The 25,244-nt window shown below is 44.3% G+C and overlaps 1 protein-coding gene across 6 annotated transcripts in view; it reads left to right on the forward strand.

Moving 5' to 3' along the window:
* LNX1 (ligand of numb-protein X 1) overlaps positions 1–25,244 on the forward strand; it is a 167,521-nt gene that overhangs the window by 114,927 nt on the left and 27,350 nt on the right. For 5 of the 6 annotated variants that reach the window (XM_010992831.3, XM_064486578.1, XM_064486562.1 and 2 more), the window contains 4 exons: positions 15,141–15,382; positions 15,902–16,054; positions 21,309–21,511; positions 23,799–24,170. In XM_010992831.3, the coding sequence (XP_010991133.2) occupies positions 15,141–15,382; positions 15,902–16,054; positions 21,309–21,511; positions 23,799–24,170 (970 nt within the window). The remainder of the gene's footprint in view (positions 1–15,140; positions 15,383–15,901; positions 16,055–21,308; positions 21,512–23,798; positions 24,171–25,244) is intronic. The other variant, XM_010992833.3, reaches the window with a different exon arrangement.

Consider the following 25,244-nt stretch of genomic DNA (forward strand, 5'->3'; position numbering starts at 1 on the left):
GAAAAAGAGGATTTTTGTTTGTTTCATGCAAAAAGATTTGGCACTAAAGAGCCAAATAGCTTTCCATGACACATTTTCAAACACAGAGTGAGGAGGAACATACTTTCTCCATCCCTGAGAGTCGTGTCGTGCAGGCTGAAGGGCTCTGGACACACAGCCCAGATAGCTCAGGGCCTCTTTTTTTTTTTTTTTTTTAACTTTACTTTTTTTTTTTTTTTCCCTGAGGGGGAGGTAACTAGGATTTTTATTTATTTATTTTTTTGATAGCAGTGTTTGAACCCAAGACCTCTTGCCTGCTAAGCACACACTGAACTGTACCCCCCGCCCCCCCCCACCCCCACCCCCTGCCCCTCACACAGAGCCTCCCATACTTTTCCTAAAGGCTGAAATGGAGGGCACTTTGAGGAAGGAAGGAAACGCTTTAACGTGCCATCTGGGAATGATTTCCACTCGAATGTCCTGCTACCTTCTCCCACCCCTGCCCCATCTCCATGCCAAGCTGTCACCTCTGGAGAGCCTTCCACCCCCCGGCTTGTGCAGACATCACTGAAACTGCAGGCCCTCGAAGACCCCGCCCAGGCGGCTGGAAGCCTAGGTGGCTTTCAGAGCTGGTTGTAAAACCTCACTGGGCAGTCAGTTCCGATCTCTAGAAACCCTCACCACCATGACATCCACCCTTTCCCATTACCCTACAAACATTTCCTAGTCATCCTGAAATAGAAACACAGTTCATCCACGTAGGCCAGTTTCCCGAAAATAAGAAGCTAGACTTTGGGCTTTTCTAAGTGTGTTAAAACTACAGATAATTCTGAATGAAACCAAGAATTGCAGGGTTCTAAATGTTAGCCAAAAAGACGACCTCCCCCCGCCCCCCCAGCCACCACCACACACCCCCTAACCTTGTGGACAGTTCACGGAGAACTTCAGTCAGCTGTGGCATGGGAATTGTCTGTTCTCCCTCCCCCAAAGCATCCAGGAAAACAACTCCGTGACCCCAAAGATGTCGGAGACTCACAGAATGGATAAACTATTCTGACGTCTCTGTGAAGAATTGACCTGGCATGTGGACTGTGCCCGAGCCCTCCACCATCCCTCATTAACCACTGTCAAGCTCACATCTGGTCTGGGCCTTGGAATTCTGAGGTGTCACCCCAGGGAGCAGCACTGGTATTTATCAGGCCCTCCTGGCTATCAGCGTGGGTCTTCCTAACTAAACAGTGGAGTCGATTCTTCCAGTTGCTGGAAAGCCCTGGAACTGCATGTGTTTTGGACCTACGAGGGCTGTCAGGAAGCTCTGCTGAAGCAGGAGTTTGCAGGGTGGCCTTTGGGAGGCCCTTCTAAGAGGGTGTCATGTGAGCACACACAGGAGGAACCTGAAACCACAAAAGCCCCCACCTCACTCACTTCTGTTTCTATTAAATCTTTGGGCAAAATATATGAAAAGGAAAAAGATGTCAGAGGACCATGGAGTACTCTGAGTAATCATATTATTTGGAGTTGCAACTCTGACTTTAAACTGTTTCTGCCGCTTACGAGGTGACCAGCTCATCCTGGTTTACCTGGGACTGACCTTGGTTTAAAACTGAAAATCCAGCATCCCAGGAGCCCAGTCAGTTCAAGGCAAACTGGGACGGCCAGTCACCGTAAGTGCTGTGTGACCACGGGCAAGTGAACCTTTGTATTGTGTTTCCACATCTGCAAAGTGGGGATGATAATTACATTAGGTGGTTGTGAGGATTAAATGAACAGAGGGGAGAGTGCTTGGAACTGCCTGACCACGTTAAGCACTTGGGTAATTTGATAGTTACATACAGCCTTTAAATCAGCAGCAAAATCCCAACCAGAGCTGTGTTTAATTTTCAGCTCCTTTGACTTAGTGCTGTGTCATCTTGGATAAAGACTTAATCACTGAGCCTTATTTTCCCCATCTGTAAAATGGGGATAATATAACCCAGCTGGGGCAGTATTTGCTGGGATAAGTCCTACTCCCCCAATCCCATAGCTGGTGATAAAGACCAAGCATGGAACAAGTAACAGCTCAGGTGGTTACTACTGTGACTTGTTATTAATAAGACAGAAGATGGTGTACTCCTAGCTGGCATGGGATGGAAACAGCTGCCTCTTTTCTCCTGATAAATTGTTTTCCACCACAAACGCTTTGCATTTCAGTATCTAAATACCTAGACTAAAGAGCTCCCTCTAGAGGAGGAGTAGATCAATCACAGGAAGTTACCCACCCAGGCAGACAAGATCACTTTTAGCTTCTGCTTCTTGGGATGCTTGGGGCCACACCTACTCTTAGAGATAGTTAGGTTATGTTTGGAGAGGAAAACTGGCAGGGAGACAGCAGGCCAGAGGGCATGTAGGGACCGCAGCAGCTGCCTCCTTCCACCACCGACCCACTGAGCATGCTCCACTGACAGCAGCTGCTTCCTCCCACCACCGACCCACTGAGCATGCTCCTGTTGACAGGGCAGAAGCCAAGGCACAAGCAGCTCGAAGCTTGCAGCTCATGCCTGTCAACCGCAGGCCTGAAGATGCCGACTTGATTAGAACTGGCCACACTTGCCAGCTCCTGCTGTTTCTATTTCTCATAGCAGCCACTTACTAGCTGGCAGCAAACAATGGCTGGAGTAGAGAGTATAGGGTTATAAATAACCTTCTAATTTTCCTTCTGTTTTCCCTACCTCCTACATTGCAATCACCTTCAAATGATCGGCCACCTGAGTGCATGGCACATTACAGTCTTGAGCTGCATGCCTCAGCTGAAAGTCTGTCTGCTTTGAATCCAAATTTCAGCCCCTCCACTTACCAGCTGTGTGACCTTGAGAGAGTCACTTAACCGCTCTGTGCTTTAATTTCTTTTTTTTTTTTTAAGTGGAGGTACTAGATTGAATCCAGGATCTTGTGGATGCTAAGCAAGCGCTCTACCACTGAGCTATATATACCCTCCCTTGTCTGTGCCTTAATTTCCTATTAGCGAAGTGATAGGGATCTTCCTCATCAGGATGATGTGAGGATTGAATGAATTAATACTCATAAAGCCCATAGAATAGTACCTGGTCCATAGTAAGTGTGTTGTAAGTGTTGGCTATCATTACAAGCTATTATTAACAGGTGGGTTCAGATTTGAAGGATAAAAAGATGAAGCCACAGGTTGTCTGACAGACTAACTGCAAGCTAACAGAAAAACAGAAATGGAGAGCCATTAACATTAGGTAAAAGAAAATCCGCTTTTCCCTACCTTCCCCAAAATAAAAATTAACACTGTGCAGAGACAGGCCAGCTGTTTCTCATGCCTGCACAGCACCAAGTCATCAATCCCACAGGAACATGTCGGCATCTTTGGTAAACCAAGTCACCTGTGCTGGCTTCATTGTCATTGGAATATTTGTTTCTGGAGCCAATCCCACCATAAGAGCACCCTGCCCCTTTCCCCACCTCACCAGACCCAAGAGACTTAGGTTCCAGCTGCCCAAAGCCTGGCCTGCATTTCCACGTCGCTTTCCAGTTTGTCTGTAATTTCCCTTTCTGGGATTCATTAACAAGTGAGGCAGGGAGGGGGGCTGGAACTGCTGGGGACATTTTCCCCCGTGGTTTGGAGGCAGAAGAAAGGGGCTAATGAGAGGCAGGAGCACGTGGTTGGCGGTGATGTAGGAAGTGCCTGGCTTCTGCAGGGGGAGGGCCTTTCAGGCTCAAGTTCACACTCAGGGTCCAAGCTGACTCCCAGACAGTGGGCTTGCCCTGCTGATAACCTCTTACTTATTAACTGATGTTTGCTTCACTTCACCCGTGAGTACACGAAGGTGCTAATGACTTTTTTCAGGTATGGTTTCTGGTAGCTTTGTGAGTCGCCATGTAATTTGATCCCAGGGAACATGGATTTTAACTTAGAGGAGAAAAAGTAATCCAAACAAGGAAGAATGACTTTACCTAATGTTCGTAAACCAAAGAGAGATAAGATAAGAAGCTGCAGGTGAAATATAGTGAGTGAACTATAGAAAATAATTATCCAGTCTGAACTCAGAAAATTCCCAAAAGAGTTCCTGTGCTTAGGACCAGGCTGCCAGAAAACCAGAGGAGTCAAGTTAATAGAAGTTGTATTACTGTTACTTGAGTCTTTTCCAAGTGAAGTGAAGTGATCAGGACTTAATTAGCAAGGGAGGGTCCTACTCAAGGATGGGCTCAGGGAGCTCAAATGGGACTGTTTTGGAAGATGACTGATGCATTTATTTTTGTCTTAAACATAGTAAAGATTTCTAGTGTCCTGTATTCGGAGTCATGAAATATTATCACGTATTTTAAAAACATAGCCTGTCTTAGGCATATGTAGAATAGATATACAAGATTATACTGTATAGCACAGGGAAATATATACAAGATCTTGTGGTAGCTCACAGCGAAAAAAAATGTGACAATGAATATATGTATGTTCATGTATAACTGAAAAATTGTGCTCTACACTGGAATTTGACACAACATTGTAAAATGACTATAACTCAATAAAAAAAAGTTTAAAAACAAACAAACAAAAAACATAGCTTGTCTTCCTGTTTAAAAAAAAAATCAAGGCAGCCTGCAACAGTGAAAACATATCTGGGCTAGCACAATTAAAAGTATAAACAGAAAGCATTTAACAAAAGAAGCAAGAAAAATCATAGCATAGGACATTATGCTAAGTGAAATAAGTCAGAGAAAGACAAATACTGAATGATCTCTTATATGTGGAATCTCTTAAAAAAAAAAATCTCATAGATACAGAGAACAGATTGGTGTTTGCCAGAGGTAGGGGGTGGAGGGTGGGCAAAATGGGTGAAGAGTGTCAAAAGGTATAAAATTCCAGTTACAAAATCATTAATTCATAGGAATGCAATCTACAGCTTGGGGGCTACAGTTAATAATTCTGATTGTATATTTAAAAGTTGCTAAGAGAGTAGATCTTAAAAGTTCTCATCACAAGGGGAAAAATTTGATGAATGTTAACTAGATTTCTTGTGATTATTTTGCAATGTATACAACTATTGAATCATTATGTTATGCAGCTGAAACTAATATAATGTTATATGTCAATTATACCTCAATTAAATCCATCAAAAGGAAAAAAAACCATATCTGGGCCAGAACAACTAAAAATATAAACTGAAAACATCTAATAAAAGGAGCAAGAAGAAAACATAGCTGCTCCCAGAATCTCTCAGCTGCTGTAACACATGGTGGATTCTGTGTCTGTGAGTGCTGTTTGCAGTGTTGAGGACTTAGTGGTGAACAAGACATGCTGGACTTTCACTCTTATGGAAAATATACCCCTTTGGGGAGGAGATAGAGATTTAGAAAGAAAGCAAGTAAACAAAATCATTTCCAAAGATGTTAACTGCTGGGAAGGGAAAGTGGGGGCTGGTGGGAGAGGCGGTCCCTCCCCACTTTAGACTGACAGTCAGGGGGCCTCTGGGAGGAGGTGACTTTGAGCCTCTTGTTAACATTATCCCTTCTGCTCCCCTCACCCTCTCTTGTGTTGGCATCAGATTTCTCAATGCCCACTTGTATTCTGCACCCACAGGCATGGCGTAGCCCTGATGAAGCCTAGAAGTGGTGGCAGACAGGTAGTCAGGTGTCCTGGGTTTTCTCCCCAGGACAACCCCCAGGGCTTGTCCTCCTCTTTGGTCTCACTTCTGCTCTGTTCTTCCCCATCAAGGTCACTTGGGACAAAGTCTGCACCAATCCCAATTATCCTGGTACCTGCCATGCGCTTGTATTCTTAGGGCTTTTGAATGTGGTGTTCACACGCAGTCTGCCAGGACAATGTCACTCATTTTCCCAGACTCAGCTCAGATTTCACCTCTTCTGGGAAGCCTTCTCTGATTACCCCCACAGTGAATGGCCTCTTTCTCTGAGCTCTCCCAACCTTTGGGTGTACCTCCATCTCTCTCTGATGACATGGTCTGGTGGCTGTCTGTTTTCATATTAGTCTCCTTGCATGCATACACTGTAGAGTAGTTTTCTTTGCAGCCATAGTGTCTAACATTATGCCTGATATATAGTAATTACGTTGATTACTGCTTATTGAGTTGTTCCTATATTCCAGGTACTATTAGGGATTTTGCATGATCTTTCAAGTCTCACTGTAAACATTGTGCCTATTTTACATTCTGGGCAGTGAGGCTCAGAGGAACTAAGGAACTTGTCTAAAGTGGCAGAGCTGGTGGTGGCAGACCTAGGATTCATATCCAGATGTTTTAAACTTGGAAGGCTGAGCTTTTACCACATCACTGTGCCCTCTTTCCCAGGAGTTCCTCCACAAATGTTCATTGAATGAAAACAAGTATTTCAAAATCACTCATCCTGCTTGTAACAGCATAATCCATCAAAAGAAGGCATTTGATAATGCTTTATTCATCTTTACATACATCATTGTTTTAAAACTCAGATCAAATAAAATCATTAAAGTTATCAGGGGAGTATGCGAAAAAGATAGAAGAATTAAAAAAGGCATTTCCCCCCTTTCCCTTTTCTCATCTCCAGTGGGAGTGTGGGGAAATGGAAAGGAAAATGATGAGCTTGCCAAGGGCAAAAGAGCCCCAGTATCACAACCAACTGCAGTTACACCCCTCTTTGGAGCTTACATTCTATAGAGAAAAAATAAGCAGTGAGGAAGAGGGAGGGAGGGTTAGGATGTGCTAGGAAAATTGCTGTTTTAAGAGGGTGGTCAGGAAAGGTGGACTTTAACCACAGACCTGATGGAGATGAGGGAACAGACCAGGTGAAAATCTGGAGAAAGTGGTCCAGACAGAGGGCAACAGCAAAATACAAGGCCCCCAAAGCAGGAGGCTGCTGGGCAGGTGTGAGGACCAGCAGGCTGGATGGGCAAGGGATGGAGATGAGGGCAGAGGTGACAGGGGACAGAGAACACAGGGCCTGGTGGGCCGTCGTGAGGACTTTGTGTTTCAGTGACATGGAGACATGGAGAGCCAAGTTAAAAGGGTCACACGCTGCTCTGCTGAGAACAGCTGGGGGAGGGAAGTGAGTATAGAAGCAGGGAAACCTCTCAGGAGGCTGTTGCAATATTCCAGGTTTTGATGACAGTGGCTTGGACCAGGGTGGTGGAGGTGGAAGTGATGAGAAGTAGTTGGATTTTGAGTAGATCCTGCTTGATTGTGTTTGGAGCATCGAGAGAAAGAAAGGAGTCAGGGATGGCTCTGAGGTTTTTGGTCTGAACAACAGGCAGGATGTAAGGTGCTATTTAATAAAATGAGGAAGAGGCAGGAAGAGCTGGTATGGCAGGGAAGGTTGGGGTGTTGGGTTGTAGGTGAAGACATGGAATAAGCAGCTTGACTCAGGAGTCTGGAGCCTGGAGAGGCTCGGGGCTGGAGGCCAGGTGGTACAAGGGGAGAGAGCATGGAGGCCCACAGCCAGGATCCAGCTCCCCTCTGTGAACTTGGACAAGACTTTCTTCCCTTCCCACTTCCATACCCTTGTCTGCAAAGTGGAGTTGGTTTAATTGACATGACAATTGGGACAGTTGGGAAGGTCAAGAAGACCAGGGATGTAAATGGTAACACACAATACGTGTTAGACCAAGAGATGTCAGCCAGCCTCTTCCCAGCCCTCTTCTGGATTGCCAGACCGTGTGGTGAGAATGTGATCCATACGGCTCAGGGATGGCTGGGATGTCAGCCTGGGGAGTTGGGACTTGAGCAGTGGGAAATATTTCCATGGGAAAGTTTTGAGCGAAAAGATATTGTGTTGGTGTGCTTAGGATGGATTGGATGGCGGGGGGGGGGGGGGCAGGGGAGAGGTGGGGAGCAGGGAGATGGGCTGGGGGTTGTTGCAAAGCCCTGGAGGCATGATGTTGGGAGGGCCAGAGTGGGGGCCCTGGAGATGGAGTTAGAAGCCAGGCACGCATGACTGAGGCCCACCTTCAGCCTCCAGAGTCACCTGCACCTGGACAAAGACTTTCTCTAAGCCAGAGCACTCTGGGTCCTGAGGCTCCCAATGGCCCATCTCCCAGGTCTCCTCTGTGACAGCGGCCATCTCCTCTGCAGCAGGCTCCCAGCCTGGCTCCACTTTGAACACAGCTTCAGAGTCGCTCATCCGGTTCAGCCTAAGATCCAGCTGTTAGCAGGGAAACTTGCTTCCCTCCCTAGCCCTTAATCTCGATTCTCTTGGTCTGAAAGAGTGAATGTACCCATGAGGGTTGAATGTCTCGTTTCCCTATTATATAATAACTTTGGGCAAGTGATCAGCTCTCCCAGGAGTGAGAGACAGTCGGAAATGCTGTCTCCTCCTTCCACTGGAATTAAAAATGGAGCTGGGGCAAATACTGAAAGGGAAGCCCCCCTTGGGGCCATCTACCCTGTGCCTGCACACACACCCTACACGAGTGGGAAGAGGGGAGATCGGGCGGAGACTGAGAGGAGGGTAGGGTTGCTCCCTGGAGGAATGAAAAGAGAAATGGGTCTGCCCTACCCACACTGGCAGGTTTCTTTTTATTCCCAGAGGTTGATATTTGTCATCCCTTGAGACAGATCTGGCCTACAGATGTGTTTTGTTTGCCCACACAATAGTCTTAAAAATCTTGAATTTATGGCCAACTTTTAAAAATCAAGAGATTTCACATTCAAAACTGGATTTCGCCTTCCAAATTGATTGCTCTGGCAACACTGGGCTACTCTTATTTTTTTCTTCCAGTTTTATTGAGGTACAGTTGACATATAGCACTGTATAGGTTTAAGGCATACAGTGTAATGATTTGATATACAGACGTCATGAAATAATCACCACAGTAAATTTAGTGCACATCCATCATCTGATATAAATATAAAATTAAAGAAAAAATATTCTTGTGATGAGAATTCTTAGGATTTACTGTAAGAATTTTTATATATAACACAGGGAAGTGTTAATTATATTTATAATTTTCTACATTACATTCCTAGTTCTTAGTTATAACAGAAAGTTTATACCTTTTTGACTGCCTTCATCCAATTCTCCTTCCTCCAAACCCCTGCCTCTGGCAACTACAAACCTCTTCTTTTTTTTCCCCTTAATTGAGATATAATTGACACATAACATTCTATTGGTTTCATGTGTCTAATTTGATTTGATATTTCTATGTGCTGCAGAATGATCACCGCAATAAGTCTAGTTAACATGTTATCATATGTAATTATAAAATTTTGCGTATGACAAGACTTAAGATTTAGCAACTTTCAAATATTCAATCAGTATTATTAACTATAGTTACCATGCTGTGCATTACATCCTCCCGACATATTTGTAGCTTTCGACCTTTTACCCACTTCCCTCACCCCCCTGCCTATGGCAACCACCAATCTGTATGAGCGAGGATGGTTTTTTGTTTTGTTTTTTTTAACATTCCACATATAAGTGAGAGCATACAGTGTTTGTCTTTCTGTCTGATCAACTTCATTTAGCCAAATGCCCTTAAAGTTCATCTATGTTGTTGCAAGTGGCAAGATTTTGTTCTTTTTTATGGCTGAATAATATTCCATTGTATATACACACCACATTTTCTTTATTCATCCATCAGTGGACACAGGTTGTTTCCACACCTTGACTATTGTCAGTAATGCTCCAGTGAACATGGGGGTGCATATGTGTTTTCCAATTAGTGTTTTCTGTTTCTTCAGATAAATACCCAGAAGTGGAAATGCTGGATCATTGTGGTAGTTCTATTTTTATTTTTTTGAGGAGCCTTCATACTGTTTTCCATAATTGCTGCACCCATATACATTCCCACCCACAGTGTACAAGGGTGTCTTTTTTTCCAAATCCTAGCCAATACTTACCTACAACTTGCCTTTTGAGAATAGCCATTCTAACAGGTGTGAGGTGATAGCTCATTATGGTTTTGATTGGTATTTCCCTAATGATCAATGATGCCAAGCATCTTTTTATGTACCTGTTGATTATCTATATGTCATCTTTGGAAAATTTCTATTCAGATTTTCTGCCCGTTTTTAATCAGATTGGGTTTTTTGCTATTGAGTTGTATGAATTCTTTATATATTTTGGATATTAACCCCTTATCAGATACATGATTTGCAAATATTTTCTCCCATTCAGTAGGTTGCCTTTTCATTTTGTTGATGGTTTCCCTGTGCTGTGCAGAGACTTTTTAGTTTGACCTGGTCCCATTTGTTTACTTTTGCTTTTTTTTTGGGTTTTTGGTGTCAGATTCAAATAGTCATCTCCAAGACCAATGCCAAGGAGCTCACCTTCTGTTTTCTTTTAGGAGTTTTTTGGTTTCAGAATGTACATTTAAGCCTTTAATCCATTTGAGTTAACTTTTGTGTATGGTATAAGATAGTGGTCCAGTTTCGTTCTTTTGCATGTGACTATCCAGTTTTCCCAACACCATTTATTGAAGACTGTCCTTTCCCCATTGTATATTCTTGGCTCCTTTGTCATAAATTGACCATATATATATGTGGGGGTTTATTTCTGGATTCTCTATTCTGTTCCATCTACCTATATCCAGTTTTCTCTTTCCAATACCACACTATTTTGACTACTATATAGATTGAAATCAAGGAGCATCATGCCTCCAGCTTTTATTTTTCTTAAGATTGCTTTGTTTATTTGAGGTCTTTTGTGGTTCCATACAAATCGTAGGATTGTTCTATTTCTGTGGAAGTTGCCACTGGAATTTTGATAGGACTTGTATTAAATTTGTAGATTGCTTTGGGTAGTATGGACATTCTAACAATACTAATTTTTCCAATCCATGAACACACAATATTTTTCCATTTATTTGTGTCATCTTCAATTTCTTTCATCAGTGTCTTACAGTTTTCAGTGTTCAGATCTTTCACTTCCTTGGTTAAATTTATTCCTAGGTATTTTATTCTTTTTCATGCAATTGTAAATGGGATTATTTTCTTAATGTCTCTCTCTGATAGTTTCTTATTAGTGTATAGAAATGCAACAAATATTTGTGTATTGACTTTGTATCCTGCAACTTTACTGAATTTGTTTATTAGTTTTAACAGGTTTTTTTGGTAGAGTATTTGGGGGCTTCTATACATACTAGGATGACATTGCAAACAGTGACAGTTTTACTTTTCCTTTCCAATTTGGATAACTTACTTCTTGACTAATGCTCTTGAGCTTGTTGTCTTGAGTGAGACAATAATTAACAAAGGTCTGTAGGGGTTGTTGCACCCATGAAATAGAACTGCTCACCACAGTCTCCCACCCAGCCTGACTAGCGTATGAATTTGCAAGTACTGATTCAAAGTAGGATCAGACTGAGCAATTGATGAATTCAACATGAGAGCAGACTCGAGGTTTACTTAATTCAGAAGTGAATTCATAAAGAAGACGTTTCTACTGTACAGCACAAGGGGACTCTATTTAATATCTTGTAGTAACCTATAATAAAAAAGAATGTGAAAACAAATACATGTACGTATATGTATGACTGAAACATTATGCTGTACACTAGAAATTGACACAATACTGCAAACTGACTATACTCTCAATAAAAAAAGAAATTTTAAAAAGTGAATCGAGAAAGAAAAAACGTGAAGGAAGTTAGAAGGATCAAAGGAGACTGTGTCCTTACCCAGATTGCTATAATGAGGGCACTGAGGTTCAGTTCCTTGTGGACAACTTTTATCCTTCCATCATAAGTGGATAAGTTCACTGTCAGAAAGGAGCCCTTGCCTGCAAACCAGCTTGTGCCACCAGGTTGGCTGAACTTGGCAGAGAACACCCCGTCAGAGCCTCCTCTGTAAAGCCTTCCTGGGGTCCATCCTGCTTCGGGTCAACCCTCATGGCCTCGGGAGTTTTTGCAAGAAGGAGGTTCATTTTTTTCTTACTTACCCCCTCCCTTGCATAAAAAAAATTCCATGCCATACCCAGTGTCACCATTCTTAGGTTAAGGCAGATATGCATCTGCTCACTTTGATACAAGAGCTCAGCATCTCAACTCTGTTATTAACTAAAAGGATTTGCAGAGTTGCTTGGAACGGATGGCATATCCAAAGCACGTGGCTTCATTGAAAAATGGTTTTCCACATGTCTCCTTGTGTTCATCCTTCAAGTTCATGGCCATCCCCCATCACCACCTGAGAGTACTTAGTGCTCAGGGTAACTAAAAGGGAGAATAAATCTGCTTGCTTTGAACACAGCCCAGGGTTTAGCGTATGTTCCTGTGCTGGCCAAGGCTAGTCAGCTCTCTCCCCCTCCGCCGCTCTTTTGTGCTTGTAAATCAAGAGGTCCCGGTATTAGTCAACACAAAAGAGATAATTAGTAAGTACAAGCTGCTACCTTCATAGATCACCCTGTGCCTCAGTGTCAGGCTAAGCCAGGAGGCTGAAACAAGCAACATTGCACAAGTATGAGTCGCTTCAGCAGAACATTTCTTACGCAGGCTTATGAGTCTGAACATTTAAATCTAGATTCCGTACCGTCCCCAGCTATTGTAAGGATATCTGTTATTTGAGGCCAAAAGAGGAGGCTACTTAGCCATTTTATGAGGTTTTCCTTTCCTGGACTGAGATGGATCTTTGGAACCCCAAGGTTTCTTAATGGAGTAGTCTTGGGATTCAGATGTAGTTAAATACCTTAACCCTCCTCATGGACGTGGTTGCAGAATAAGATTCCCCTTTTTCCCACTGGGATATGCTGTGTACCCTCAGGAAGCCATGGCTTGTGCCTTTATCAGCCATTTGTCCAATTGGAAAACTCATTTCCTGCTTTGGCAGAGCACATGGGCAAGGGCATTGCTGCCCCAAGAAAAGAAAGACTGTGTCTAGTCCAACTAAATCGTCTAGGAACTTCCTTCCCGTGGACTGCTAACCAGATACCGCTGGCTTACAGAGAAGTGTTCCACTCGTGTATTTATGACTTTGGAGCCGTTCAAATGCATGCTGGCTTGTATTTTTTCCATCACACAATGTTTCTTCCAATTTTTGAGTTTCTCATATCAACTGCTTTGCTATTTTTAAGCAGAACAATTTGAAGCCAATGTAGCTAATCAGAACAGTAAAACCTCACCAACTCAAGCAGGGAGCTTGCACTCTTTCAGTGAAGGAAAGACAGGCACTAAAAGCTGTTTCATCTTCTATAAGATAAGGATGTAGGATTATATAATCAGAGTCCTTTTCTACTATATTAAAACCACATTTCATCAAATCTAAGATGCCATTGATTGCATCAAGTTTCATGTACCGACAAGAAAAGAAAATTTTTAAAACTGCCACTGGTTAAATCATCCCCAAACTCCTTCAAAGCTATCCCCGCGATGCATGGATTGGCCACGTCAGCTTTGAAATCCATTCAGACAAATTTGGTGACCTCTCCTGCCCTCTAGTTGTGTTGTTTGGCATGAAACAAACCAATTCTTTTGGATGATCTCAGTAACAAAATGTGACACCATTTTTCATCTCCTTGGGGGTGTCTTTCTTTCTAAGCAAATAAAGCATTTGCTTGGCTCCCTGCAAGAATATAGGAAATTGCTGGCCTCCTTCTAATGATGAAAATTTGCTTCATTGCTATCAAATGTACCTGCCACTGCTGTTTTTGAGACTTTCTATATATGCAGTAACTTTTCATTTCATTGCTGAGTTGTCATGTAATATTTTCTAAGACATTTAACGGCAAACTCAGTGGCATAGTACCAAGAGTGGACACAACTCAGTGGAAGTGGCGTGATGGACACTTGTGACTGTGTTTGCCATACTCAACAGCATCTGTGTCATGACTGCAGCTTGGCAGCTGAACTCTAGGACCCCCCCCCCACCAATCACCTATGCATCCTAATCTCAGCCATGTTAACGTGTGAAAAAACAGGCATCTTAGAATTATGGACGTAGCTACAGTCTGTTGAGAACTTACTATATATCTTGCAGGGTACTAAACCCTTGGCAAGATTTAATGTCAACCGGACCTCACAGAAACCCAAGATGTATGTGCAGATAAGAAAATTTAACCAGGTTAACAAAATGGTTCCAGATCACACAGCTAGGTAAATTTCAGAGCAAGGATCTTGTCCAGACAATAGGCCCTCTGCCCACCAGCTCTGTGGTCCTGTAGGCTGTATATCATGCCATGTGCACTTCCACTGCCGATGGCTGTTGGATTCTATCTGTAAGCATCACTCCATATTGGCTCTCAAAGGGTTATTTAAAATAGCTCAAACATATGAGGTTTTCTGTAATAAATTTATATCAAGGGTATGCTAATTTATAATTATTTTTATCTAAATGGCCACTTCTTAAAGGGCCTCACCCATAGGATTTCTGCCTTCACAATTGGGAAGCTGGGGTCCCTCTCTGTGGCTACTTCCTCACCACAGTGCAATGAGGGTAAATCAGCTGCATTTTCTGATCAAGACCTGAGCTGAGACTACTTGCCCAGTGGCAATGGAAGTGCACTCTCAGCAAAACATGGGCCTAGATCAAACCTTGGCCTCCTGGCCCTGAGGTCTGCTCTTTAACATGGATGGTGAATGGATAGAGACAATTTTTTTTTAAAAAAGACCATGATTGTGGTTTTACTCTCCCAATATTAGAAGACATGAATATTTTTAGTGCCCCCAGCCCTGGTCCCGGACACTCAGAGACCAGCCCGGAGGTAGAGAACAGAAGGCAGCAGGCCTGCCTCTGGAGAGTAGTGACACTGAGCAAACTCCTGTGGTTTGTAGTGAGGGCGATTCTGTTTCCATGGACAGTTAAATATGGAATCTGGGAGGAGCTCTGTGTTTATGTTCAGTGGTTTGGGAACTAAACCCAAAAGAAGGGACTTAGTGTGACTAAGGGCTATTGTGGTCAAAACAAACAACAGCAAGAAGGAATTGCCACATCCAAATAGTTGAAGACTGCCAGTCTCAAGCCCCTGCCCTGTAGACCCCCGTGACCACTCTCATAATTTGCATTCCAGGGGCCAGGGTAGAGTGTGCTTTAAGAGAAGGCAATAGGCATCTTTTAACAATCGTGTTCTCAAATCATTCATTCATTTGGTCGGCAAGTGTATCCTTAGTTACATCCATGTGAAACGAGGGGCTACAGGAGCCAGCAAATCAGTTTCCAAGGGTTGCGAGCACGTGTCCTTGGAGAGCACAGCCAACCCTGCTCAGAGCCCAGGCCTTCTCTGACCTCCCGCTGGTTTTGTTCCAGCTGTAAAGGTGCCTCCCACTACGGCCTGACCAAAGACAGGAAGAGGCGCTCCCAGGATGGCTGTCCAGACGGCTGTGCCAGCCTCACGGCAGCAGCTCTCTCCCCGGAGGTTTCTGCGGCTGCCACCGTCTCCTTAATGATGGACGAGCCCGGCCTGGACAACCCTGCCTACGTGTTCACAGCGGAGGACGGGCAGCCAGCAAGCAGCCCACTGGACTCTGGCCGGAGCAACCGAGTGAGGGGTGAGTCAAGGGAGTGCTTGTCCGGGAATGGGCTCCTTTTGTCTTGGGATTGCCCTCTGTAGAACAGTCACAGTGGAAAGTTCTAGAAATGTTTTTTTAAGGGGAAATCGTTCTGGTAGTTTTGGCAGCAACCCAGCATCCAATTCTCCAAAGTGAAATGAAACCACGAGGACCTCGGGTGATTAAAAATGTGTGTAATCTGACTTGGTGAAAGGGGTGGGAGTTAGAGCCAATGACTCATCCCTCCCGTGGTGGCCGTACCTTCCCATCTATGTGGCTCGGAGAAGTGCTGCTACATTCCATCCAGCCCAGGAAGCAAAGAAAAGCAGATTTTAAACTGAGGCCTCCATATTTCGTTGTAGAAAACTGAGAAAATACAGATTAGCAAATTCTATCACCCCACCGCCCAGAGGTAACCCCTGTTCCCGTTATTACCGTGCGTGTCTTACCAGCCGTGGACATGAGAGAGGACTTTCGTGGATGTGTAGCCACCCTTCCTCTCTTCTCTCTTGTCCTCAGCACGGCCCTTTGAGCGATCCACCATCAGAAGCAGATCTTTTAAAAAAATAAATCGAGCGCTGAGTGTTCTTCGACGGACAAAGAGTGGAAGTACAGTGACCAATCAAGCCGACCAGGGCAGAGAAAATTCTGAAAACATCACTGTCCCTGATGGTATGTGAGCTTCTCTGCAAGGCTGGGCTTCTGGAATGACTTCAGGGGTCATGACAACTGGACCACCACCCTCTTTCTATGACATCTCTCTTCCCAAGGGCATACATATTTTTTTACCTTAGTTAGCCTACTTCTTGCATAAGTAACTAAAAGCAGAAATTATTGTTCTTTTTTTACACAGGTTGAGGGAAAAGGTTTTGGAAGCCTCACCTTCAGATGCTAGCTTAATGCATATAAAGAATAATAATTATAGTTGAAAGCATTTAGAACAGTAGTTCTGGCATGTAGTAAATGCTATGCAAGTATTCTTGTTAGGACTACATGTGATGTGCGGTTCTGTTTTCCATGCATTAACTCATTTAATCCTCACAACAACCTTATGAGGTAGCTACTCTTATTATCCCTGTTTTACAGATGAGGAAACTGAGGCACTGGGAGGTTACTTAGTTTGCCCCAGATTGTCTTCCTAAACTTGGAATCCAGGTAATGTGTGCAAAGGAAGTTATCGGATCTTAGATCCTGTATGTTTCCCCAACATAAATGGAGCTGAGGAAATACTGTCCTGTCCTTTTTTTAATCTTATCTGAGAACTTTAGAGCAGTCACATTAATAGCTTAAAATTTTTTGGAGCTTTCCTGGGTACCAGGTAGCACTCAAAGTCATTTAGACATCACAACGCTAAGGGAATAGGGATCATGATTCTCATCTTACAGAAGAAGAAACTGAGACCCAGAGAGGCTGGGTTACTAGCCCGAAGTCACCCAGCTGGAAGATGGCAGACCTAGGATTTTAACTTGGGTCCTCTGGTTCCAGAGCCCACTCGTCTACCCACTGGATTAAATGCCCTCCACTCCTTTGAGATTAGGGGATAAATTCCAAACCACTGTCCTTATCATGCCCTTAGAGAACTTTGAGCAGTCCTTTAAGGCCCCTTCTTACGTATATATCTCCTCCCACTCTGCACACACACACTACATCCTCTAACTACTCTGAACTTACTGTGGTCCTGTAAATACTGTGTCTTTCTCTCACCTCCATGTTGTCCAAAATGTACTCTCATTCCTCTTCAGCTGGCATCCTAATTCCTCCTTCCAGGCTCAGCATCGGCTTTGCCTCCTCCTGGAAGCCCTCCCGGACTCCCTCAGACCGCTTTCCTTTGCGTTCTCGAAGCACCTGTATCTCTATTATAGCAATGCCACCTTTCATTGTAACTGTACCAGTGAGGGCAGGGGTTCCTTATCTGAGCCTTTGTGTTCCCAAGGCCAAGCACGTACCTGGCACATAATAGTCTTCTCTGAATGTTTCTGCAATGAATAAAAGGATTATAACTTCCTTTCTGCTGGTCTCCACTTCTTATTAAAGGCTCTTTAATTTCATTTTATATAAAATTTTCTCCACCTTAAATAAGATCGATTAGCATGTTTTTTTGCAGAAACTTTTAAGAGACTACTGTGTGTAAAGCATTGGCCCAGGCTCTGTACTTTTTTTATTGGAGTATAGTTGAATTACCATATTCCCATAGTGACTCAATATTTTTATAGATTATACTCCATTTAAAGTTATTATAAAATATTGGCTATGTTCCCTGTGCTGTTCCCTTATGTCTTATTTGTTTTATACATAATAGTTTGTACCTGTTAATCTCCTTCCCATATCGTGTCCCTCCCCCTTTGCCTCTCCCCACTGGTAACCACTAGTTTGATCTCTATATACCTGTGAATTTGTCTGTTTTGTTTTTATATTTTAGATCCCACATATAAGTGATAACACACAGTATTTGTCTTTTTCTGTCTGACTTATTTCACTAAGCACAATACCCTCCAGGTCAAATGGCAGAATTCCATCCTTTTCTTATGGCTAAGGAGTCCTCCACTGTATATACAGACCACATCATGTTTATCCATTCATCTGTTGATGGACACTTTAGGTTACTCCCATATCTTTGCTGTCTTGGTAAATAATGCTGCTATGAACATTGGGGTGCATGTATCTTTTCAGATTAATGTCTTCATTTTCTTCGGATATACACTCAGGAATGGAATTGCTGGATCATATGGTAGTTCTGTTTTTAGTTATTTGAGCAACCGTCATACTGTGTTCTATAGCGGCTGCACCAATTTACATTCCCACCAACAGTGTACAAGGGTTTCCTTTTCTCTACATCCTTGCCAGCATTTGTTATCTGAAGACTTGGATGATAGCCACTCTGACATATGTGAGGTGGTTAGCAATGTTGAGCATCTTTTCATGTGCCTGTTGGCCATCTGTATATCTTCTTTGGAAAAATGTCTATTCATGTCTTCTGCCCATTTTTTAATCAAGTTTTTTTTTGTTGATATTGAGTTGTATGAACTGTTTATATATTTAGGCTCTGTACTTTGTATAGGTTACAAAATCCAGTTCCTGGCTTCAAGGGGTTTATTGAAGACTGAAAGAAAATAAAAGACCATGAAGAATGAGATATAAACCAACAGCAATGGGAGCCATAGGGAGAGGAGCACCACTTCCAAGAGGGACAGTGTAATCCATGTTTAAGGAGTGGTTTATGACCTGGATGGGCATTGGGATCTTGACTGTGTGTTGGAAAGTAATGAGAGATGAGGTTAAGGCCAGATTAGAAGGGTCCTGGATCCCATTTAGGAGTCTTGACTTGGGACAGTGAGCACACCTGGAAGCTTTTGCATAGAGTTGGAGCAGGATCACAGCTATGCTTCAGGAAGACAAAGATGGCAGCCGTGTTCTCTGTGCAGTGGGCTTCGAGTGGGAGAAAAGAGATTTGCTCAGGCGCTCCAGGAAGCTATTACTCCACAATGGGGTGAGACGTTAATGTAGTGATGTCTTCACAGGATTTGTGAGGCAACAAATTTTCAAAATGGCCCTAGGGTCTCATTGCTCCAGTAACCTGTGGTTAGTCTGGTGAACTCTTATGGCATGGTTTACCCATTCTTCTCATATCAGTGAAGAGCCTGGCTTCACTGTATCAGCTGTGTGTCTTGGCCGTGTTACTGGACTTCTCTAAGTGTTAGTATTTCATCATCGAAAAAAACAGGAATAATAATAATCTAGTTCAAAAGGTTGTTGTGAGGACTAAACAAACAAAAAAATGCATGCAAATTGCTTAGCTCAATGGCCAGCATATAATAAACATTTCATAACTGATAATATTACATCTTTTAGTCCTTAGGTAAGGACACAATATTGAACAGCTGTTTCTTTCCAGACCAGCACCAGTTTGGCAGTTTAAAAATGACTTTAACTCTTCAAGGTCCCTAGGGTTTTGTTGGTGTGACTCTAATTAACATCATTTCCAAGTGTGACCGGGTGTGACCTTTCAGACTGTCAATTCAGCCGTCCTTGAGTGGTTTAGATTTGGGAGCATGGTTTTTGTAAATCGGTTGGGAGAAAGACTAGAAAGGGAGGGGGAGGAGAGAGAGAAAATCAGCAGCTTTGCTGATTCTTTCCAAATCTTTCTTTGCTCAAAATGATTTTTTAAAGAACTTCCATTCCCTTGTCACCAGACCTGTTCCAACAAATGCTTGTGGGTAGAGCCCACTTAATGTAATCAACGTAGTTTAAACATTAATTGAACTCGATCACCCAAGTACTGTTAGCACCAGGAACTGACAGATTAAGACTGCTGCCCACAGACGTGCAGCAAAGCCCAATTGCTTACATTAAATTAAATCCCAGTGGGGGTTAAAGACCCACATTTGCAACCTCTCAGGCTTCCTCTGGTCGCTAAATTGCTTTATTTATCATGATCCACAATACTTAGAAATGATCTTCATTCTTTCTGTATTGTTCTTGGAGAGTTGAGTACTTGTTAATGAGCTCATAGTTCATTAGGGAAAATGGACTGTCATGGGTTTTGAAAACAACCACAAAGAATGTTTTATGTAGAACCAGACCTGCAGTTTTGATCTTTCCAGATGACATAATTAAGGGAGGGTCTTAGGGCGAAGGCAGCTGTCATCAGCTACAGGAGACAAAAGCATCTCTGCCCTCGGCATCCAAACTCAAGCTTTGAGCAACTGGGGAGGAGCTACAGCTCCCACCACACCGGGTGTAGTGTGGCCGGCTTCGACAGGTGCCCCTCTGTGTGCTGCTATTCGAATCGAGGTGGAGAACGGTGCCAGTTGGTGCTGCTGGCTTTTAGGTCTATGGAGCAAGTCTCCTGTGGGACTGTAGCCAGCTGTGAACCCCTGGCTCTGGGGGAATCTGAGGGAGGTGACAGGAGGGCAGGTCATCAGGAGCCCCAGGTTCTGACCTGGCTCTCAGGGCCACCAAACTGCCACCTACAGCCGGTCCTGTCACTTCCCCTCTCCAAGCTCACACCTCCTCACTTGTAACATAAAGTTTTGATGGTCACTAGCAAACTACACAACTAGAGAAGCTCTTCCAGGTGGGGGCCCAGGGGGACCTGTGAGAGATGTCACAGGGAAAGAAGACTCCTCAGTGAAAAGGTCAAGTTGGAAAACACCAGCCTCCATCTCTGGACCTCCTCTTGGCTCTGAATTCAGCGATTCGGGCAGACTAGGGACAAATCTCTTGATGCCACCAACTGGAACTGGGCCTCTTTGCTTCATTGTGAGCCAGGCCGTTGGATTTCCCTTTACTGACAGCAGGGTCGGGTAGAGGGGACTGGTGATTCCTTAAGCTTGAAAAGCAGGGCCTTCCAGGAGGAAGTCTTCAAAATGATCTGAGAGAGCAGAACAGGTTTGTTCTGTTTTGCTCCCTGACGAGTAAGTGATCAAACTGTGATCCATCCCCAATTGACCATTCGTTCATTCATCCCTCCTCACTCAATAAACCGACTGAAGTTTCCCGTGTAGAGATCTGGGCATAGAACTACGGAATAGCCAGAAATTGTGTCCTCAAGGATCTTAGAGTCAAATAGGGGGTATAGGAAATGGGCATGAATAAGAATGAGCACAGAAGGCAGGGTGCCATGGGAAATAGAAAGCTTTATGGGAAATGGGATATTTAGAGAGCAGGGGAGAGGGATCAGGGTAGAGTGTAATTGGAAGGGATCATTTCATGCAGGCCTTAAGGGAAAAATTGGGCTCAGGCCTAGAATGGAAAACATTCCAGGCAGAGAAACTTCTGCTGGCATGGAGGCAGGAAGATGGAAAACATGTACAGCGAACGATGAATAGTTTAGTTTGGCTGGAACCAAAGTTTGGCAAGAGGAAGAGTGGTTGGAAATGTCGGTTGGGTGGGTGTCTTAAATAAACACTGTCTTTGTCCATTTTAGTCTTTCCAAGGTTGTATCACCTAATTCCAGATGGTGAAATTACCAGCATCAAGATCAATCGAGCAGATCCCAGTGAAAGCCTCTCTATTAGGCTTGTGGGAGGCAGTGAAACCCCGCTGGTCCATATCATTATTCAGCACATTTATCGTGATGGGGCCGTCGCCAGAGATGGCCGGCTGCTGCCAGGAGACATCATCCTGAAGGTAGAGACCATGGCTGTGGAGCCATCAGGGGGGCTTAATCAAAATGACCTGTGAGCAAATAATTGGATCAGTGGATGGACAGATGGGTGGATGGATGGGTGGATAAAACACTAACACGTATGTGGAGCCGTCACTTCTCATAGTTATTGTGTTGATATGACTTCATATGAGATTTGTAATTTGAGATCAGTCTTTGTCCTTCTGTCTTTCTCATTCTCCCTGTGCATGAATATTTCTTTCTCTGTATCATTTTGTCTGTCTTCCCCTCCTTCCTCTTCCTTCTCCTAACTTGTCCTCCCCTTTCTCTACCTCCCCTTTCTCTCCTCCTACCCCTTTCTCCTACTTTAAGTAGCAGAAACATAAAACTAGAGTATGTATCTCCTTAAATTGTTTTTAGAGCAAATTACCGAAACATTTTGTACTTTATCTAATCGCTCACATTCACTTACTCCTCTAAAGTAAATTTTCTATAGCTTAATGGCCCGTCAAGGAAAAAAAATCCCTAAGTTATTCTGCCAACCCACAGACCCTCCAGGGGAGGCAGGTGTTGGAACAGAATGCCTTGGGCGTGACTGTCCTCTGAGGCTTGGTTGAGGGGAAGGATATTGGGGAGGGATTTTCAGAAGACAAGAAAGGATGAAGGAAGAGTTGTTTATCAGACAGAAGTCCAACATGAGCCAAAAGCGATAAGAAATCCCTCCCTTGGTCTAATTTCCTGTCTGATACTCGGATGACAGTTTCATCCCATCCCTTCTGGGTTGCTGAGGGGCCAGCTCTTGACACACCATGAGCTGTTTCTCTGGCAAAGAAATTCTTATTCTTTGGAATAAGAGGAGCAAGAATTTAAAGCAGTTATTGTAGAGACACTGATATTCCCACTGGCCTCGGAGGTGGAGTACGAGGCAGGGCCCATCATCCTCGAGGGACAGTGAGCTGTGCAATCAGCGACTCTCCGCATGGCTTCCTCCCAGTTCTGTGGAAACTATGCTGCCTGGGAGGGTTGCATAATAATAGATATTGATTCTTGTGGCCTTCAACTGGCACTTGCAGGCAAATGAACTGCCAAGACTACTTAGAAGGTGACCTTGACTTTCTCTTGGCCTGGGTACGATGGGGGAAACCAGACACAAGTTAAGGTGACAGAACAGAGCAAGGTCCTTGAGCTCACCTGGGCTTGGACAAAGGCAGTGAGCCTTGTCTGTGCACACGGGAGCCTCCATCCATCCCTATGGATGCAGCAGAGGACTGGCAATGGCTGCAGGAAGGCTCATGAAAGTCTCACTCCAAGACTGTTCTAACTGTTGGCTGCACGTACAAGAAATCTTACCAAACCATAGAAATTCAAGAAGGTTGTTTCTCTTCTGTTGGGGCCTCCTTCCTTAAGCGCAGAGTGCAGCGCTGCTGTGAAATTGTTTTCTTTCTGAGCAGTGACCACCTCGAGGGGCTGAAGCCTTCAGGCTGGGCCTGGGTAATTAAAACCAGAACGCCCCATGCAGCAGTCTGCAGATCATCAGTGAGGCGCAAATGAGAGGGCCAAGTTGGAGGACATTTAAGGAGCTTAATAAAGTGATCCAGCCTTTTACTAAAAAAGCCTAGACACTTCCATTCATATCAGTTTGTCTGGAACTGTGCAGAGATTTTTTGTTGTTGTTTTATTGAGAACATGGGCAAAAGATCTTGTAGGCGACCATCTTGAGACTTGACATACTCTCACACACACACACACACACTTTCCAACACACAAATATATTCACACATACACACACACACACACACACACACACTGAGTAGTGGGGCCTGGAAGTTCCAGTACGGGTGACCCAGGGAGAAAAATTCATTGGGAGATTTTTGGAAAGAAAATGTCAACTGAGTTTGATTTGAACAGCAGTTTAATGTGACCATTTGAGCTCAGTGGGCAATTTTCTTTCTTCTTTGGCCTTTTCCCACTTTTTCTTCCTTTTCCTCCCCCTTCAACTGAAAAATAAGTTTAGCAAGCAACAGAAATGAGGGTTAGGACTGTGTAAATAAATTTGAGAGCACGTGTGGGACAAGGCTGAACAAGGATGGCATCTACAGAGACTTGGAATGTGTGCAGGTAACACTCGAGGCAAGCAGGGTCAGAAGTCTTGTTGGAAGATGGGGATATTTGGACATTTGGGTGGAGGATAAGGTGATAGAGCAGAGTGGCCCTTAAGGGAGGGCCCCGGTGATTCTGTGGCGGGGCCTCTTAGGAAGGGTTGGAGCTGATGGCGTGGTCACTCCTGATTCTGAGCTCCCCTCCGCCCAGGTCAATGGGATGGACATCAGCAACGTGCCTCACAACTACGCCCTGCGCCTCCTGCGGCAGCCCTGCCAGGTGCTGCGGCTGACCGTGCTGCGGGAGCAGAAGTTCCGGACCAGGACCGACGGACAGCCCCTGGACACCTATGGACCCCAGGGGGACAGTTTCCACGTGATTCTTAACAAAAGCAGCCCTGACGAGCAGCTTGGAATAAAACTGGTGCGCAAGGTGGATGAGCCTGGGGTGTTTATTTTCAACGTGCTGGATGGTGGGGTGGCAGACCGACACGGCCAGCTGGAGGAGAACGACCGCGTGTTAGCCATCAACGGACATGACCTTCGGTACGGCAGCCCGGAAAGCGCAGCTCATCTGATTCAGGTGGGTCATTCCAAGACCCCAGTCAGAAACTGGCAGCGTGGGTGGGAACGCTCATCACCCTGACCTACCTACCCCAATTCCTACCCCATGTGACATACAGTGCCTCCCTTTCGAGGAGTCAGGAGTGAAGGGCCAGGTAAGAACATGACTTGAGCAAGTGATGTGTCTCAGGGTCATGGCCATTCCCTTGATGTTGCCAGTTGTCCAGTCTGACTGCCGGTAAACCCACTGGGCTATGGGTTGCAACCTCATCTGGTTAAAGTCACTCAAGGACACCGAGTTGTGTCATCCCTGTGCACGGTCTGATAGTTGCAGACCCAGGGGTCACCCCGATACATTCTGGACACATCTAAGACATCCAGTTGTACTAACTCCCATAAGAAGCTGTGCCACGTGCCCTCCAGGGATCCTGTGGACAAGAGACTGCCATAGGATTGGCTAAGGCTGAGCCCTGTCTCCATGGCTAAGTCCAGCCCCTTTGGAGAACCCATGCGATCTCAAATATGAACCCAAGGAAGCACCTCCCCCCCCAGTAAGAGAGGCATACAAAATTATTATTACTCAGTCAAGGTAGTGTTCATGATTGCCTGAGATTGGTTCAGACTCATTCAATCTCCTGACTGGAGTGGTGCTCCCAAGCACCAGCGTGCGTCTTGTTGATTCTTGCTGGGTCACCATGAGTTCTTCTAATGTTCACTGAGCTGCCAGCTTTATTCTAAAAGGGACAGGCTTTGTTTTAGACTCATACTTTCACCCATTTATCCACTTCACTTAGCCAAAATGTGTTGTACTTTTGCCACTTGCCTAGTCCTGGGTGAGGTGCTGAGAACTGGGAGGTGATGATCTCTTAGGCTGCCCTCCCAAAGAAGCCCATGCTCTAGTAGAGGAGGTAGATTTTTTCTAAATGACTGCTGTGTGGTGTGATAGTATATAATGGAGAAATTAAGTATAGTGCTGGTGCAGACAAAGGAGAGATTTTTTTTTTGCTTGGATGGGGTTAAAAATTATTCACAGAGGAGGAAAATCTTAAACTGGGGCTTCAAGGAATCCGCAGAAGTTCTCTAAGTGGACGAG

The sequence above is a fragment of the Camelus dromedarius genome, chromosome 1 (assembly GCF_036321535.1).
Source record: "Camelus dromedarius isolate mCamDro1 chromosome 1, mCamDro1.pat, whole genome shotgun sequence".
Lineage (NCBI taxonomy): Eukaryota > Metazoa > Chordata > Mammalia > Artiodactyla > Camelidae > Camelus > Camelus dromedarius.